This window comes from Sesamum indicum, linkage group LG3 (assembly GCF_026168435.1).
Source record: "Sesamum indicum cultivar Baizhima isolate 11 linkage group LG3, ASM2616843v1, whole genome shotgun sequence".
NCBI classification, from domain to species: Eukaryota; Viridiplantae; Streptophyta; class Magnoliopsida; order Lamiales; family Pedaliaceae; genus Sesamum; species Sesamum indicum.
Window position 1 is genome coordinate 23402129 of NC_142659.1, and position 17202 is coordinate 23419330.

The 17202-nt window shown below is 35.4% G+C and overlaps 2 protein-coding genes across 4 annotated transcripts; both read left to right on the plus strand.

Annotated features, from left to right (window-relative positions):
• Nucleotides 1-3608: 3608 nt before the first annotated feature.
• On the plus strand, nt 3609-5518 carry LOC105158608 (uncharacterized). 2 transcript variants are annotated; one of them, XM_011075417.3, is made up of 5 exons: nt 3611-3838; nt 3957-4070; nt 4467-4538; nt 4625-4723; nt 5062-5498. In XM_011075417.3, exons 1-5 carry the CDS (start codon nt 3835-3837, stop codon nt 5277-5279), a joined length of 507 nt encoding a protein of 168 aa, XP_011073719.1. In that variant the 5' UTR covers nt 3611-3834; the 3' UTR covers nt 5280-5498. The 2 variants fall into 2 exon arrangements, with proteins under 2 accessions (XP_020548523.1, XP_011073719.1); XM_020692864.2 differs by having other exon boundaries at nt 3609-4070; nt 5062-5518.
• Nucleotides 5519-9457: 3939 nt separating this feature from the next.
• On the plus strand, nt 9458-16428 carry LOC105158609 (nuclear transport factor 2). 2 transcript variants are annotated; one of them, XM_011075418.3, is made up of 9 exons: nt 9458-9916; nt 10786-10920; nt 12246-12552; nt 13786-14048; nt 14159-14345; nt 14485-14606; nt 14687-14752; nt 15345-15426; nt 15975-16428. In XM_011075418.3, the coding sequence occupies exons 1-9, from the start codon at nt 9878-9880 to the stop codon at nt 16187-16189; spliced, it is 1416 nt and encodes a 471-aa protein (XP_011073720.1). In that variant the 5' UTR covers nt 9458-9877; the 3' UTR covers nt 16190-16428. The 2 variants fall into 2 exon arrangements, with proteins under 2 accessions (XP_011073720.1, XP_011073721.1); XM_011075419.3 differs by having other exon boundaries at nt 9460-9916; nt 14165-14345.
• The last annotated feature ends 774 nt before the right edge of the window (nt 16429-17202 follow it).

Consider the following 17202-nt stretch of genomic DNA (forward strand, 5'->3'; position numbering starts at 1 on the left):
CACACACTCACACACACACGCACACACCCCCCTCCCCCACACACACACACCCCACATGCACACACACACACACACGCACACACACCCCCCTCCCTCATATACAGTGTCTGAATATGTCTTCCTAATCCTCTTTTTATGCTACAGATCAGCAGAATAATGAGAAGAATCATCATCTGAATGTTGGTGACTCCTCCTCCTCCTTTTCTCCTTCCTACTCTTCTTCTTTCTTCGTCTACGCTTCAATTCCTGTAATTTATACATGCAATTTACCTGATTTAGAAAAGTGCCTTCAATTTCTTAAAAATAAAAATAAAAAAGAGATAGAAACGTAACTTCAAGGTAATCCAACTACTCATACTGCTCAAAAGCAACATGAGATCAGAAAGTAAACCAAAATCCAAAATGCTAGGAATACATGGGATGGTTAACAGAAAGCAATTAGCACTAGATTAGCTTTGTATTTACTAAGGCATTTCAGCAAAAGCCCAAGCGACAAGTAGCATAAATCACACAAGACGCCTCATCCTTTAACAAAGTTAGAATAAAAACTTGCAATGGATTTTGAATATTTATGAAACTTACCTCTCTTCCAAAAAGTTAAAGCTAGTGTCTCCTTCCAGTAAAGAAATCATTCACTTTCCAAAGAAAAGCCACAGGAATAGGTGTGTCGTTTATTAAACAACACTTCTAATGAGTATAAAATATTGCGAAACTATGGTGATATCCTTCACGAGAAAAAGGGTTGTGAAGATAGAAATGAAGACTTAGAAATTGAAGGAGAATGGCAAATGTAACAAGACGCACATGGCATTCGTTGACGCAGAAGATAAAAGCAACACCTTACTTCTTCTATGTTCAAAATGGAAGTAAAACATGTTCTACCGTGACATACACACACCCCAGACCCACACACAGATACTCACACACACACACACACCCCACACGCACACACACACACACACCCCCCACACGCACACACACACCCCCCAGACCCACACACACACACCCCCCACACACACCCCACACGCACACACACACATCCCCCACACGCGCACACACACACCCCAGACCCACACACACACACACACCCCACACGCACACACACACACACACACGCACACACACGCACACCCCACACGCACACACACACACCCCAGACCCACAACACACACACACTCACACACACACGCACACACCCCCCCCACACACACACACCCCCCACATGCACACACACACACACACACGCACACACCCCCCTCCCTCATATACAGTGTCTGAATATGTCTTCCTAATCCTCTTTTTATGCTACAGATCAGCAGAATAATGAGAAGAATCATCATCTGAATGTTGGTGACTCCTCCTCCTCCTTTTCTCCTTCCTACTCTTCTTCTTTCTTCGTGTACGCTTCAATTCCTGTAATTTATAAATGCAATTTACCTAATTTAGAAAAGTGCCTTCAATTTCTTAAAAATAAAAACAAAAAAGAGATAGAAACGTAACTTTAAGGTAATCCTACTACTCATACTGCTCAAAAGCAACATGAGATCAGAAAGTAAAGCAAAATCCAAAATACTATGAATACATGGGATGGTTAACAGAAAGCAATTAGCACTAGGTTAGCTTTGTATTTACTAAGACATTTCAGCAAAAGCCCAAGCGACAAGTGACATAAATCACACAAGACGCCTCAACCTTTAACAAAGTTAGCATAAAAACTTGTAATGGATTTTGAATAATTCATGAAACTTACCTCTCTTCCAAAAAGTTAAAGCTAGTGTTTCCTTCCAGTAAATGGATCATTCACTTTCTAAAGAAAAGCCACAGGAATAGGTGTGCCGTTTATCAAACAACACTTGTAATGAGCATAAGATATTGCGAAGCTATGGTGATATTCTGAACGAGAAAAAGAATTGTGAAGATAGAAATGAAGACTTAGAAATTGAAGGAGAATGGCAAATGTAACAAGGCGCACATGGCATTAGTTGGCGCAGAAGATAAAAGCAACACATCACTTCTTCTATGTTCAAAATGGAAGTAAAACATATTCTACCATGACACACTCACACATACACACACACCCCACACACACACACACCGCCCAGACACACCCACGCACACACACATACACAAACACACACATACAAAAAAAAAAAAAAAAAAAAGACGCACACACACCTTATTCCCCCATCACGATAGTGTTACGTCATAAAAATATAAACTAATGCTCCAGATACCTTCAGCAAAAGGCTTTGATAACATTTGAAAAAACACACGTGCATAGAGAAGTATGCAACAAGAAGTAAAGCCAAGATTTAATTTTGGTGAGAAAAAATTAATCTCTAATGATTTAAGAGAATGAACCTCCAAGTGCTCATATACATGGTGAAAAAGAAATATCTATAAATAACTCTAACTACTTGCCACATACCCTCCCAACTCATCGACCACTAGTTCCTTCTAACTAAAGAGCTAACAACTAATAAAAGCGTGAAAAAGCCTAACTAATCATAAAATCGTAGAAGCGATTCTATATATTTTAACTTAGGCGAGTAACTTCTTTAGTATCTTCAACTTGTTTCAACTAACTCTTGAAGCTAAACCCCCAGCTGAACCTCGAGCTGTAACTACTAATTGTTGTCTTGTTATAGTAAGGTGGGCCTTTTGGTACGTTTTAAACTTTATGGGGTGTTTGTCCCACGAGGTATACTTAGAGGGTGGTAAATGTATTTAACTCAAAAAGTAATAAATTCCCATATGATATTTTTCATATTCAAATTAGTATGTTATTTTAACTGTGGTTTTAAATAGTTTAAATGAAATGATTATTTTTGAATCATAAATAGTTCATATATTGATTTGTCCTTGTCTTATGATTCAAGGGGATTTTTGTCCAGTTTATTGTACACTTAATAAAAAATTAAAAGGGATTGGAATAATTAAATATTTTTATAGTACAATATTGTTATGGATGAGAATGGTATACTTGAGAGGTGTAAATTGTATTTAATCCTATGTTATGAATTTAATAGTCGGTATTATGATCAGTTTTACCCTAACGAGTGCATAACTGATTTTGATAGAAATAATTTTTTAAAAAGTGATTATAACTTTTGAAACCACAATTTTTATATAGATGCAATTTGTAGCTAAATTAATCCAAAATAACCTCATTGTTACAAGTAATGAATAATTTAAAAAATTATTTAATTGGCACAATAGGTAATTAAATAAAAATTAATTATGATGGTATTAAAAATTATAGATAGGAACTTTCATCAAAATGTAGTTATGACTTAATTATTTTATGAAACTGATTGTTGAAAAATGAGCTAAGCTACAAAAAAAAAAAAATATTATGTTTGAACTCAGAACATAAATTTCAGATGCTCAATCAAAAAGTCAAAATTTGACGACGCTAAATGGACTTTAGTTTATTGCAGAATGATAGTAATTAAAGTTGGGCCATTTCTCTTAAATCTTACTTACTCTTTTAAAGAGAAAAAGATGAGAACAAAATTGAACACAAATAATTGACCATATCTAACATTAGGATCCTCTAATTCACAAGTTCTCATCTTACATAAAGGCCCATTTCCAATATCTTGACTTTCTACTCACATATAATTAGAACTCCACAACATCACACGAGTCTCCAGATTCGCAAAGGACAGAAACACAAAACACATTTAACTTCCAAGAATCATTCATCATCTTCATAAATGTTTTCCCCTTTTATGTGGGTTCTTAATCATTGTTGTTATTTTCAAGATTTTTGACCCTGAAAATCCAAACCCCTCTTAACTGAATCTGAAAATCATCATCTGCAAGCTAAAAATGAGTAAGTGTGTTAGAAATCATGATTCTTGGACATATTTTTTTGTTTAATTCTATTGTTTCCTCATATGGGTTTTATGGTTTTGAGATTTTTGTTTTTTCTGGGGGGTTGGGTGGATTAGTGTATGCAAAGGTGAAGGTGAAGGAAGAGATTGAGGAAGCTGATGAATGTGGTTATGAGAAGAGTTCTTTGAAGACATTTGAATGGCTGTCTTTGGATCATTTTCCTTCTTCTGGTATGATCCCCCCACACAATCACACAATGTTAATTGTTTTCTTATTGAAAAATATATGTATGATTTATTCTTTATTATTTTCTTGGAGTGTTGTCTTGTTTTTCCTCCTTCTATTTATAACAACATCATTTGTTTCTTGTTCTGCTCAAACTCCTGGTTGTTTAGGAATGTGGTTGTAACTCTAGTTTAATTCTTATGTCCGTTTTTTACTTCTATGTTAGCTATGGTCATTGCCCTTGTTGGGTGGATTGTTTGATGGAATTGCATAAATGATAATTATCAAAATCTTAGCATGTCTAATGGAGATGGCATTCTTGGATACATGATGAGCATGAAGCTTTGTTCATAAGCCTATTAGAACTTTGTGGGCACTAGTTGCTTTTCTTGGATGTGCAGGTGCATCTCAACGATTGGTCGTGAATTCAAATGTCCCGAAATCTTCAAGACCTAGCCTTCAAGCATCCAAAGGTTTGATACATACTAGCTTACTTTTATCGTATACCATATCGAATGATCTAAATTAATCAAAACCACCTACTCAATTCATCTATCAGAAAAGGCAAACAATAAACAAAGGGTGGTGGTTGCGAAGAACCATAAAAATGGACGAGCTGCTTCAGCCCCTCGTCCACGTGCCATTTTGTCAAGTCCAGGTAACGATTGCATATTTGAGTTTTTCTTTGTACATCAGTGTCCCGCTAAATAGTCACCATAATTGGGATTTTCTGGATTGAAAAACCAATTTTGTATTACAATAGTATTGATGATAGACAGAGTATACTATATATTAGGTCTTACCTTACCATATTTTGAAGTTTAACAAAGCCAATTACATACTTAATTCCACTGCTAGTAGTTAGGGTAACAAATGGAACATTTTCGATAAGGGTTTAAGTGTAGTTTCAAAACTCGAAGAGGGTAAAATATAATATGCTATTTCAAAAGGAGTTTATGTGTAAATCACCCTTTATTTTTCATTTTTGGTTCTCAGAAAATGATGGGATCCTATGGAGCAAAACACAGACAAGAAAAGAACTACTTTCAGCTCTAAAAAGTCATAATTTATGTCAGAATAGACATACGAGATGCAAAGTCTTCCCAAGATCTGAACGTGGAGTAGTCACACAAATTCACAACAAAGAATCATTTGAGAAGAAGCAGGACATTCGATCAAAAGAAAGAACAACTCGAGCTGATTCAAAAGGATAATCCCATCATTATTCTAGACCTAAGTTTTTAATGAGACATTGTAATTAAAACTATTCTATGTATATAAATATGTTAATAATATTGGAGAAATATGAGAAAATAATTTTGAGCAAATCCTTTGATGTGATACTGAAATTGGCTGCATCCAACTCCAGTGTGTTAGAAGAGAGTTGGTGTTAAAACCACCGAGTCTCCTACAATACCATGGCTATCAATAGACTGGTGCATTTCTAGAGTAATCGTGCTTAATCACATCCAATACAATACAAAAAAAGATAATTTTACTGACAATATATTTATAGTGACAACATAAAAATAGTTAAAACAACTATTTGTTGCAATTAGGTAGTCAATATACTTGTGGAAAAAATGCAAATTTCGTCTTGCAACTTAAGGGCGTAACATTTTTTATTCTGCACAAATTATTTTTTTTTTTTTTGATAATTTAGTCTTGTAACTTTAAATTTTTGGAATTTTAGTTATTTTTCTGCCGATTTGGCCAAAAAAGTTAAATGTGATTTGCACATGACCCGATTAATTTATAATTTCAGTCATGTAAATCAATTTGTACAGAACCAAAAATGTTGATCTCCCAAGTTGCAGATTCTATATTAAAGTAGAACGAGTGTCCTCCATAGAGAATGTAGTAGATCCATTATTTGAACTTTTGAGTCAAAAAGTATCTAAAGGACATGCCTCAGATATATGGTTGTTAACCTTAGGGTAAGTGCGAGATTATTAGGAAAGTGTCTGGTGTGCAACTAGACTATAGATACTAGCCAGGTTGCATAGTGTAATTACCATGTTGTAAACTATCTTTTTCGTCTCACATCAATAAGAATGTATTCTTCATTCATATCTGTGTTACAAACTTTATAATAAAATGAAGTTCCTAAGTCATACATGGCTATGGTCCATGATCATGCATTTTATGTTGATCATAAAATATGCATGATGGAATTGGTCTTAAACATTTTATATTCACGAACATTGAGATGGGAATATCAATGATCCCATGAAAACTTGTCCACACAACCATGCACATATCTAGAATGTCTCGTTTCATAGACAATGGTATAGAGACACTAGCGTCTTGGGGTTATTAAGTCATAAGAGTTGTGAACCCATGACTATCACCAAAGTCAACCTAAGGGTCATATATTTACATGGAAAAACTCATCCCCTAAAACTTGATTAATTAAATGATTGAACTAATTTATGAATTAATAATATTAATTCATGGGAAAATGCAATTTAATGCAAATGGTGGAATAATATGTGTATAGAATTAATTAAGTAGTGTATTAATCTATTTTGGGTTTAATTAATTTGTGGAGAAATTTAATTAGATTATATTAATACATGTCTAATTGGATTGGACAAAACCCAAAACAATAGAAAAATAATTAATAGGATTAACTAAATTGAGTCTGAGTTAATTTATTGGACAAATTAATTAATGGGTTAGAGAATTCATTGGCTCAATTAAAATTAAATAAATTGAGCTCAAAGCCCAATTTCCTAGCAAAGCCCATATAAGATGGGGTCTTGTTTGCAATTTAGAGAAAGTTGAGGGAGATGGAAAAATTAGTAAGAAGTATAGTTTAACATTAATGGGATTACTAATAAGATTAGTAGTCTTAATGCAAGACTAACTCTTGCATTGCACCACCTTAAATAGAAGGCACGAGGAGGGGCAAGATACGGCAGAAGCATTCAAAATTCTCTCCAAAACAGGCTTGCAAGATCACTACAAGAAAATAGGGTTCTCTACAAGGCTGACATGGAATCTATTGGTGCATTTGAACAGGGGTTGGATCTATTTGCTTCCTTATCAGGGCTCTGGGTTAATGCACATAAAAGTCACCTAATTATATCCCGACCAGCTCATGGGATACGGGACCAGTTGCTAGCAGTGCTCGAATTTTAGAAAGGGCATCTTTCGATGAGGTACTTGGGACTTCACCTCCTTTCCTCCAGACTATCTACAGCCGACTGCCAGCCGATGTTGTTGAAGATCGATCAGCGCATGCAAGGATGGGAAGGAATGGCGTTGTCGTATGCAGGACGTATTCAGATCATTAAATCTGTTCTCATGACATTGAGCGTATATTGAACTTCAGCATTTCTTCTGCCCAAAAGGGCGATTGAGAAGTGGCTGAAATATTTCTTGTGAAAAGGTACGACGAATCAGGATATGCAAATATTGCTTGGAGGGAGGTTTGCAAACCGATTGATGAAGGCGGTCAGGGATTGCGTGATATTGCAACCCTCAATCGTGCATTGATGTGTAAAAAGCTATGTGACGTGATACGCTGCGATAGGACAACTATTTGGGCTGAATGGCTGCATAATGGGTGTTTACGGGAAGCGGAGGTTCGTGGGGATGGAGTAAGCTTCTCCGCTTACATACCTTATTGAGGCTGATGGTGGAGTATCGGATTGGAGATGGGTATACTGTCTATCTTTGGCAGGACCGTGGCATGAGCTTGTCCCTTTAATTCACAGATTTCTGTGGGGGCCACGACTACTGGGTCTAGGTGTTCAGGAGAAACTCAACAGTGTTATTCTGGATGGGCATGGCATTGGACCATCAACTCGTATCATCTTGAGTATTTAGAAATCCTACAGACGCTACCTACGATCCATGGAGGGAATGATTCCGTTATATGGCGTTGTAAGGATGGTCTACCTACTGTAGCGTCTCCTTTTTGATGTCTGGACCCACCAGGACCCAAGGTAGGCTGGTCTTCACTACTTTCGGGTTCCTTGAAGATTCTGAGACAGAACTTCATCCTTTTGCTTGCAAACCTGGAGAAACTTTCCGCGGCCGATAAACCATGGCTCTCCCACATAGGCACCTGTATATTGTGTAATGAAGGATCAACCGAAACACATAACCATTTGTTTTTCAGGTGTCAGTATTCTCGAAGATGCTTAATATTCCTGAGGCGGTCTATACGTTTTCATTGGCCTAATCGCAACTGGCTAAGGGATATTACTTGGGCAGCAGCAAAATGGAGATGAAAACACATCATAAACGTGGCATATGGGGAATTGCTGGCTTCTTGCGTCTATCATATATGGCAGGAGCGCAACCTACGGAGATTTGAGCAGATGGATTTGATGGCTGACTCGCTAGCCTTCCTTATTCTAGAGGATGTTCGGCAGAGGATTCTTAGTGCTACATTACCTCCCTCTGTTAGTTCTTATGCGCTTTATAGAATATAGTATCCCTTAGCTTGTCGAGGGAAAATCCACACTTTGAACATTATTGTACTGTATGACTATGTCCTTTACTTAATGAAATTTACATTTATCGAATAAAAGAAAAAAAAAATCTTTTTGAAGGGCTTTTATGTTAGTAAATCTTATCATATTCCAAGCGATGTAATAAATAAACAGAATTACAAAACCTTTTTCTTTTTATTCTTAACTCTAAGTTACATAGCAAATATTATGAATTTGAATTTCAAGTTCCAATTCAAACTACCCAAACATGAGATATCAAACACTAAAATTAAAAATTATTGTAAAGAAAAATGCAACTACCCTGTAAAAAAATAAATAGTAAATTATTTTCTATATTTTAAAAAATTAAAGTAGTAATTTGCTTCATTTTTCAATATACAAGAGGGTAATTTGTTAATTTTCTTTTTACGGAGTTTTTTTGTACTCATTTTACATAAAACAGAGAGTTAAATTGCATTTATCACAACCATTTAATTATGAGACATCAATTCTATCACTTAAACCTGACATTCTTGCTAATGAAATTTGAATTAAAAATAATTATTTATTTATGTTCTTTTTCAAAAAGAAATTTTAAAATCCCTTGAATACAAATAGGATTTTAATGAAACTCGAAATGAAAAAAAATATGACAGGATATTTTTAGATGGTTGCTTTCGTAATTGATTCTAAAAATATCCTTAATTTCATTCTTGATTCTATTACACATTCAATATATTATAAGTTAGTGAATGCTGCTCATGAGTAACATCAATATTCCCAACTTTGAAATCTAAATCCAAACATACCCTTACCATAACAAATAGATAAAAACCAAAAAAAGAAAAGAACAAAAGGGGAAAAGGGCAAAAGAAAAAGGGGCAAAAAGATAAAAAAAGAAAGAAAAGGGGAGATTTTCATAAATAATCCAAAAAAATTGTACGCGTTCCTTCTCTTTGTTTGTGTACTCTGTGTAGCACAACACTTCCGCACACAAATACAAAAGGCAGCTCAAAACCAGTGGTCTTTATGTTGTAATACACAGTCTATATAAGTGTGTGTGTGTGTGTGTGTATAGAGATATGCACACACTCTATCCATCCCCTACAGTAGGAAAAATAGCGTGAACGGAGTACGCCGTAAAGTCTCATCCCCGCTGCTTTTCTGAGATTTATCAGTGTTACGAGGGGTTATAGTGACTGTAGAGTGGGGGGAGGGGGTTCTTGAATGAAGGGATAATGTGAAATGGTGGAACTGAATCTGGGTTGGGATTGATTCTTTTTATTTATTTTTTAATTGTTTTATAGATCTTGGTAACTGGGGTTTCTAGATCTGGGGTTCCTATTTTGAATCTGGGTTTTCTCTCGATGGCGACGGCTTTTCCTCTGCCCGTGACTGCTGCCCAGGTATATCTTTTTTCTCTCTCTATACCCGTAGATTTCGTGTTCGTATGTGTTATGTAGTTGTGTGGGTTCTTGCATACTATGTGGTGGTTTGGGTGGATATGTGTTGTTTACAGCCAAAGCATTTGCAACTATTTTAAGTAGTGTATAACTGTGCAAGAACCCATTTCCGTGTCTAGCTTTTATGTACTTGTTCGCCATTCTCCAGTAGATACGTATGATATCCATGGATACCCTGTAGTTTTGGGTTTTTGTCTGAGCATGCGCTATAAGCTTGATGAATATACAGTCTAATACGTTGTATAGCTCAAGTTCTGGGTTTTGCTCAGGCAGTTAATAGGGAAATTCTGCTAATGAGTAGAATCTTGTGGGCATGCTATCATGGTATTTACGAATGGGGTGATGGATTTTACTGATAAATGTGATTTGGCTCTGTACCACAGAGAAAATGCATTTAAAGCTGTTGTAGATATGAAAATTTGATTTCACCTTAGGTGGCTCTATTGTGGGATCTTTTTTTCGTTTCTACTAACTACGACCGAGTAAAAAGCCGGATTTCAGTTATTGATTTGCTTAAAATACCTCATGCATTTATATCATCAATGGCTTTATCTATTGGTTCATATGGTAGTTTGTCCTTTGATCTCTCTTTGTTGACAATGTGTTCTTGCACACACAAGTAAGCACAATATATAGAAGAGGGGAATGCTGCCCTCCAGTGGAATGTTTTCATTTGTTTAGTATTCTGTTTAAGTATTTATCCACTTTCCAATCCCTTACAGAAACAGAAGATGCTAACCTGAGATTATGAAGGACAATGACATCAATTTCTGCATAATGATTGTTGTCCATAATTCCTTTATTTCTTTTAGGTTGGGACATACTTTGTCGGGCAATATTATCAGATGCTACAGAACCAGCCGGATTTTATTCACCAATTTTACAGTGATGCCAGCACCATGCTTCGGATTGATGGAAACACGAGAGAAACTGCGACTGCTATGCTGGTATCTTTATGAACTTGATATTATGTGCATGAATGATTCGCAAAATTGAAGCAAGAATTAGTACTGATGGATGTGGAGTGTATACTAAAGTAGAAAGATATCTAGCTGATCACTGGTATTGCAAAAGTAATTGAAGAAGAGCTTACTTGGAATAGTATCGCAATTAATGTATTGAAGCTGTCTATATATTGCACATTATGTGATTCTTTTTAAGTCTGTTTTGCCATGGTGTTACTCTGTTCCTGGCCGTTCATAGATTATATTGGAATAGCTTATTTATATTTTCAAATGATTAATACATACTCCATACTAACCCTAAATTGTTATGAAGCATTGATCCTGACCCAAATGTTATGATATATGTAACCTGACTCTCATATTCTCTTCTAATCAATGTTCGTATTGATCGTGGTTCTCATCTGTCATCACAAGTGGCATTAGTGCACTGACACTTCAAAAAGGCACCTCATGCATTTCTGAACAGGCGTCAGGCATGACGCAGCAGTTATGCAAGCTCGAAATGGCATTGGATGTGCGTAGAAATTAAAGAAAGAAAGAAACCAACATGGCTCCAACATAGCTAATGGCGTCTGAGTCTCTGAGATATGTTTCAGACGCCTTTATTCATATTTTAAAGATCTTAGGTTCTGTAAAAAATTAACCAGAACTAAAAATTCCTAAAATTAATTGAAAAAATGGCTCGACTCTTCTTGAAACTTTCTTTTACAAAGAGTCACAAACCAGTTCTTTTTCCATATTACACCATAGTCCACAAATCACAGTAGTGGATACTTGAGATGATCACTGGCATAAGCATTTTCATCTTTGTATTCATGCCATTGTCTTTATAACTCTTGTTATGTGCATATATCATATATGCATCTATGCATATTGGGCAGCCGCGCAACTGAATGATCTGTGTCATGTCTTAAACATTTTAAGACTTGTTTTATTTTGTAATCCACACATCATAAATAAGTGGTTAGAGTGTTTTGGCTGAAAATAAACTTGTCTACTGTCCTTGACATTCTGTATATGAAGCTGACAAGATCCTGTATGGTTCTTATCTTGGTAAATTATCCCAGAAGGTTATTTTAGTTTGCATATGCTGATATGCGCTAATACTTTGTTTTCCTTTATCCAATTACAATTTGAAAATTAGTAAATAGTAATTGAAGTATTGAACATTTTCTTTTTTCCAGCTGGGGCACATGACATACTTGTTCCCTCTTTTAGTGCATAATTTAAAGCGATTTTTATGTAACTTGTTCTCTGGCACTAGATAGCGATGGGATCCATGTTAAGTTCTTCTCTAAATCTTGCAGCAAATCCACCAACTTGTCATGTCACTTAATTATACGGGGATAGAGATTAAGACCGCACATTCTTTAGAATCTTGGAATGGTGGAGTTCTCGTGATGGTCTCTGGTTCTGTGCATGCAAAGGATTTCAATGGGAGGAAGAAGTTCATTGAGACCTTCTTCCTTGCACCTCAGGAGAAAGGGTACTTCGTTCTTAATGATATTTTCCATTATGTTGATGAAGAACAAATTCTGCAGCATCCAATTGCCTATTTATCTCAGAGCAATATTGATACCAAGCTCCATTCTTCGGCTACAGTCCGAGAACAAGGTTGATTCATTCTCTCTGATTCTTTTGGAAAACAATTTAATTTTTTTCACTTGAATTAATAACTTATTGACATTATTGTTTAGCATGAAGTGAAGAGGAAACTAATTGAAATTTGATTCAGTCTTATTGGGAATGGTTGAAGATGAGAGCAGGACAGGTGGTATGATGCTCAAGTACTTTCTTAGGTAGTTGGGATGAACAACATATATTTTTTTTTACTAAATTAACTTTAGATTTATAGTTTGAAAATTAAATTAGGACCTCAAGAAGCAAGAAGCAGTTAGTTGCTTCCTGAACAGAGTATGACTTCTAAAGGTCAAATTCACTGTATTGAAAGTGGTAGAATGAGACCTTGGGTTTCGCCGCTACTTCTATTTTATTGGTTCCTGTACATCTAAATTCATTTATATGCATATACGCACATATACAGGCTCCTATGTGGAGAAAATATACATATCATGTATACATGGAGATACATATGTATAATATCAATGTATATGTCTGGGTAAAACAAAATTTTGGTGCCTGAATTTGGTGAGTTTCAGTTTAACTGTTTTGAGTGGTCATATTTTTTTTGCAATAATATCTAAATCTCTATCCAGATTCCATTCTAAGACAAATATACTCTCACAACCGATAACGACCAAACAGTACACATTTCCCCTCTGAAAGCACCCTAAGGCCATGGGTATGCATGCAATAGTAATCTGATTGCAAAGAACATGGTTTTTGTTTGTAGGAATTTTGAATTTAAGGAAGGGATCAATTGCCCAGAAGAAGCTTCTGATAAAATAAAAAAGCCAAAACCTGGATTCCAGTGTGATGTTTTTTTCTTTCTTATTTTGATTGTTCTTTTTCTTTGGAATTCAAGAGAAAACTCACAGCGGTAGAGTTTATGCATGCAGATATAATCTTATACTACATTTTTTGTATTCACTAAATTCTTTCTTGTCTCTATCTATATTGTTTCTAGGTTTACAGTAAATCATACTTATTCGCAGTATCCAAATATATTATTTATTTATCGTTTGATTCTGTTTTGTGCATAAGTAAATCTGAAATATACATTGATTTATTTTTATTATTGATCTTTTGAATTGAATATTTATGTTATGTCAATGCTAACCCCAATTTACCTTTCCACTTACATATAATTCAGAATGTGATTACTGGAGAAAATACAAAGAGAATTGCTGATCTAGGTTTTATGTATATATATGACTACTTTTGCAGTATCCAACTATATGTTGGGTGCAGATGTCCAGCCTAGGGAGTTTCCAACTCCTGCAAAGATTGAAGATGATGGTCCAGTCAATAACTATAACTATCATGAGGAACAGATGGCGCAGGTCCCTGAAACAGAAAACATACTGGATGATAAGTTTGTGCATTCAAATGGTTCTCTTCAGGGAACTATGAACTCTTTACCTGACCATTTGTCTTCTCCTATTGAAGAGCCTGTATCGGAGCCACAAAAACACACTTATGCTTCCATAGTATGTAATCACATCTAATTCTTACACTTCTTCCAATGTACACTGCACTTTCATGCATGGATTTGCTCAGACGGGTGTAAACTCTTAATATCATTGATAATTATTGGAAGTTACAGGTCGCTAAAGGACAATCTGCTTCAGCAGTGCCCTCGCAATCCTCCTCTGACAAGCCTGCCGCTCCTTCAGAGTGGCAGCATATACCTGAAACCCCTGGTCAGCCATCAGTTGCTCCATCAAACACAGTTGAGAGGTCTGTGATTGAAACGCTAGAAGAAACATCTGCTTTGGAAGACGAAGGTGATTATTTGCTATTTTACTGTCATCTTTTCTATTTCTGATGCATTAGCCTGTACTGGAGGTCTTAAGTGATTTTTTCCTACAGCAAAATATTAGTTCACAACCTAATTCTGTATTTATATTAATCCATCTTCTGCAGTTGAGGTCAAGTCAGTGTATGTAAGAAATGTTCCAACCACAATGGCAGCTTCTGAAATAGGGGAGGAATTCAAGAAGTTTGGTAAACTAAAGCCTGATGGCGTGGCCATTAGAACCAGGAAGGTTTGGTCTCTGACCTGCCCGATCGCCTTTCGCTTCTTTTTCAGTTAAATTCTGAAATTTGACATGTTAAATTTCTGCAGGATATAGATGTATGCTATGCGTTTGTTGAATTTGAAGATGTCTCTGGGGTGCAGAATGCAATTAAGGTTTGACCATTTGTAGACGAAAATTTGTCTTTCTAATATATATACATGTATGTATATGTATTTTTTACAAATTTTAAAAACAAACCATAAAATGTGCAGACTACTGCATGCTCCATTTGGACTTGGTACAACGATTTTAAGTGGGTTGAGAATTTAGGTTTTCGATTGAATTTCTTTACACCTATATGATAGCAAGCATGATTCTTTCCCTGTCACATTCTGCGAAATACAAACTACTATTGCCGAAAAGAAATTATTTATCTGCAGACATCTTAATTGAATAGGAAAGGACACCATTCACCATTATTGAACAGTTGGCTGCTTCCTTTTTCTCATATTGAACTTCCAATCTGGTAGTAGCAAATTGGTTTGGCCTCTTATCTTTGTTTGGGAGAGGTGGTCCTTTTGCAGTTAGTTCACAGTTCTCTAGAACCTCAATAAATAGGGTTACTCTCTAAGTTTGAGTCACCCATCACAGATGGATAATTATTCTGTTGCACAAATTTATCGCCGAGTACTCAAGAATTCTGATGAATTTCTTACACTGAGTTTCACTACCATTTAGCCCTTATGCTATGTTGTTTCCTTATAGGCATCCATGGTTCAGATTGGCGGACACCAACTTTATATTGAAGGGAGGAGACCGAACAGAAATAACACCATTCGAGGGGGAAGTATGTAACTCTGCTCTAATCCAAATTTTACCTGCGACTTGAAATCTTTGCCATTGATGTTTGGTGCATAAGCATTCCTTTTCAAGGCATTGAAATGTGTCAGATCTGGTTGGTATTCCTTAGCCAAAATATATATGCTGAAGGGTGAAATAACTGATATTAAAAGGACAAAATTTGTCTGTATACTAATGGTTTTGTAAGCGCTGTTCCGAATAATTTTTGGTTTGTTCCTCTTTTTTTTTCTTTTTCGATTCTTCCCAGAGATTAACCCTGAAAGAATTTCTCAAGTATAAGTTTGTCTTTTGTAAAACAGTCCAGATACAAAGCAGCTGACAGTTGACATGCATTATCACAGTGTTGAGACCACCCAAGGCCAGCTAAAATTTGAGAATTTGTGTTGCATCTAAGAAATCTCCAGTAGCAAGACATTATAGTGGATGGCATTCCTCCTTTACAGTTAATCTGTTATTAAGTTATATAGCCAAGTACTTGGATTGGACTTAGCTGGGTATTGGTTAATTCTTTCATGGCTAACTTGTTCTGAACAGGAGCAAGAGGTAGAGGCAGGGTAAGCTACCAGATGGAAGGGACAAGAGGACGCTTCGGTAGTCGTGGCTTTGGCAGGGTGAGCAATCAAGACGGGCTCGACCGTGATTACAACAGACCGAGGGGGAACGGTTTCTACAGGCAAGCTCCTCGACAGGAAAGGCCGTACTCAGGCAACCAACAAGGATCGAGAAACGGGCAAATCTCATCAGAATGAGTTGCTGCCTCTTTGAAGCTGAAGGAGAATAGAATGTCTTGGGAAAACTAATTTTGGAATATCACATTCACTATCATATTTATCACCTTTTCTTCTTTTTTGGTCATTTACAAAATTTAAGAAGCAAATTTTATTAGGTCTGGTGGAAGGTATCATGGCAATATTTTCGTTTGTTGCAATCCATTTTTTATTTTTTTGTCACTAATGAAATGGGTTCTCTCGAGGATTCTTTTTCCTAATATGCTGCCAGTAAACAAGTTATTTGTATTTATGGTAACTCACCCTTTTCTTGAGTAAGCTCTGAAATTGGACTTTTGACATGAATCTCTTCACTTTTTTGGGCACCACTGCCACTGTAACTGTAATGGGAAAAATTACTAATTACCTTTTACTATAAAATGGTATCCTTTTGATGCAAATCACATATAACTTTCGGGATAATTATAATACGTTTGGTGTAATTATACGTAGATTTGATGTTGTTTGAAAAATTATATTTAATATTTATGATTTTTATTTTTGTTTAATAAATAAGTTCTTGTATTATGAAAAATTTATTGAATTTGTTGATATTAATAAAAAGAATTAAATAAAATTGATATGTACCTCTAATCAATTTATTATTATTGAGCTTTTGTGCTTAAAATACCTTCACAACAGTCAGACACTTTCTAACATGCATTAAGATGTGGGTAATTTGATTATAAAAAAATTTATTTGACCCGTAATAAATTAATAATAAGTTAGTTGGGGGTAAATATGAATTTTTAATAAATTTTCTTGCTTAAATAAAAGTAAATTTCATGGGCACTAAATGTAATTTTTTAAATCACAAGAAGTTTATGTATAATTACACTAAACTTCAAGGGAGAACCGTGCAATTATCCCATAATTTTATGTTTTTTTATACATTAAAAGGTAATTTATAGTCTTAAACGATTATGATATGTAAATGTTATATTTATAATAAAAGATTTGAAGAATTATATCCTATCATGCTCTAGCCCTTTATT